This window comes from Rhincodon typus, chromosome 41 (assembly GCF_021869965.1).
Source record: "Rhincodon typus isolate 14 chromosome 41, sRhiTyp1.1, whole genome shotgun sequence".
Lineage (NCBI taxonomy): Eukaryota > Metazoa > Chordata > Chondrichthyes > Orectolobiformes > Rhincodontidae > Rhincodon > Rhincodon typus.
In genome coordinates this window covers 10,231,254-10,233,300 of record NC_063372.1, presented here as the reverse complement: position 1 = coordinate 10,233,300, position 2,047 = coordinate 10,231,254, and the positions used below count along the sequence as shown (strand labels likewise).

The window sequence follows — 2,047 nt, the reverse complement described above, 5'->3', positions numbered from 1 at the left end:
ATGAGGTTGGAGGCCGTGGGTGGGAGGTCACCTGAGGTGATGAGGTTGTGGATGGTTTGGGAGATGATGGTTCACAAAGCTGGCGTCCGGTTGTGAACCTGAACCTGGGAGCGACACAATGTCAGGCTCAATCCTCCCTGAGGAGAGCAAATACGAACCCATCTCGGGGAGTACGGCCCGGTTCGGAACCGTGCATCCCAGGGTGGGGGGCAGGAGGGAGGAGCAGGAAGTGAGACATGACGGAGGCCAGCAGCCTTCACTGCATTGGGAGGGCAGCAACAAGGACTGAGGCACAGGATCAAGTGAGGGAACGAAAGGGAAGTGAGGGGGAAAGCACTGGGAGCTTTTTCTTCGACTCAACCGCTCAGCGGCAATGGCAATAACGTGCCTGGGATGATTAAGGCCATGCTCTTGAGGCATTCAAGAGGGGCGTTGGATGGTTATTGGGACAAAAATGGGGTGTGAGGATATGGGGAAAAGGTAAGAGATTGGCACTGGGGGATCGAATTGGTGCAGACATGATGAGCCGAATGTCCACCTTGAAAACGTCAAGCACTTGGAACTTCCTGCTGTCCATGTGGGTCCTTTGAGCTGCAGGTCTCTTTGTTCAGCAACACTCCCCAGGACCTTACCATTAAGTGTATAAGTCCTGACCTGATTGGCCTTTCCAAAATGCAGCACCTCACATTTATCTAAACTAAACTCCATCTGCCATTCCTCAGCCCAGCGGCCCATCTGATCAAGGTCCCGTTGTACTCTGAGGTAACCTTCTTCACTGTCCACTACACCTCCAATTTCTGTGTAACCTGCAAACTCACGAACCATATCTCCCATGTTCACATCCAAATCATTTATATAAATGACAAAAAGCAGTGGACCCAGCACTGATCCTTGGGGTGCACTGCTGGTCACAGGCCTCCAGTCTGAAAAGCAACCCTCCTCCACCACCCTCTGTCTTCTACCTTCGAGCCAGTTCTGTATCCAAATGGCTAGTTCTTCCTGTATTCCATGTGATCTAACCTTCCTCTACCATGAGGAACCTTGTCGAATGCCTTACCGAAGCCCACATAGATCATGTCCATTTGGTCTGTGCCACATGACCTGCCGTACTTGGCCGCAGCATCATGGTCTATTAATGGTGATAGCAACGCAAGAACTGAAGTGGCTTTGTCGTTCGCCACAGTGCACACCCCTGTGTTAAAGGAACAAGAAATGAACGAGGTCAGTGCATTAAGCTCATGGCTACCTTTCTCTCCCACCTCTGCCTGGACCCAGTCCACTGCCTTCCTTATGCTGCTGCAGTCAGCCACATCCAGGAGGACAGTTTTCAGTGTGGATGAGTTGTTCCTCTGTAGGCCATCCACTCCTTTTTGGGTCAGGCAGCCAGCAAGAACACAGAATCCTTGCCTTTCCAGTCGCTTCGCCAGGAGGTTGCCAAAGCCCGTGTCGCATCCGGTGATAAAGACAAACTTGTCTTTGACATCTCCGATTTTCTGACGGTCTCTGATGAGCCACCAAACGGCAAGCAGAGCAGCAGCAGTGAGGAGATACACCCACATGGAGTCCGTTTGGAGAAGCTGAGGGGAAAAGACCCAATAATAATGAATGAGGCTTCACTCGCCAGTTCACAATACTGGTTGGCAAGGGGGTGCCATTCTGAGGCGAAAGGCAGGAGGGGATTTGAGGATCATTCTTTCCACCCAGAGGTTGGTGGGGTCTGAAATGTGCTGCCTGGGGAGGGTAGTTGAGGTGGGAAACCACAGAACCTTTAAAAAGTACTTGAATGAGCATTTGAAGTGTCAAGGTGAAGTGTCAACATTCACTTGAGTATCCAAGGCCTAGTGCAGGAGGTGGGACTAGTGTAGATTGAGAGTCGTTTTTATTGGTGCAGACTGGATGGGCCGAACGGCCTCTTCTGTACTGCATGATTCTATCATCATTCTCTTTTTCCATGGAATGTAGGCTCCATATAATCTGCCCCAAATGGCTTAATTGGCAAATACAGTCCTCAATGTACCAATGAGTCAACCAGAACAGCAAGGTCCCC

The 2,047-nt window shown here is 50.8% G+C and overlaps 1 protein-coding gene across 1 annotated transcript in view; it reads right to left on the bottom strand.

Moving 5' to 3' along the window:
* Positions 1-2,047, bottom strand: part of rdh5 (retinol dehydrogenase 5 (11-cis/9-cis)) — a 24,079-nt gene that overhangs the window by 6,618 nt on the left and 15,414 nt on the right. Inside the window, exon 2 of the mRNA XM_048618931.1 lies at positions 1,247-1,577. Within this exon, the coding sequence (XP_048474888.1) occupies positions 1,247-1,559 (313 nt within the window). The 5' untranslated portion in view covers positions 1,560-1,577. The remainder of the gene's footprint in view (positions 1-1,246; positions 1,578-2,047) is intronic.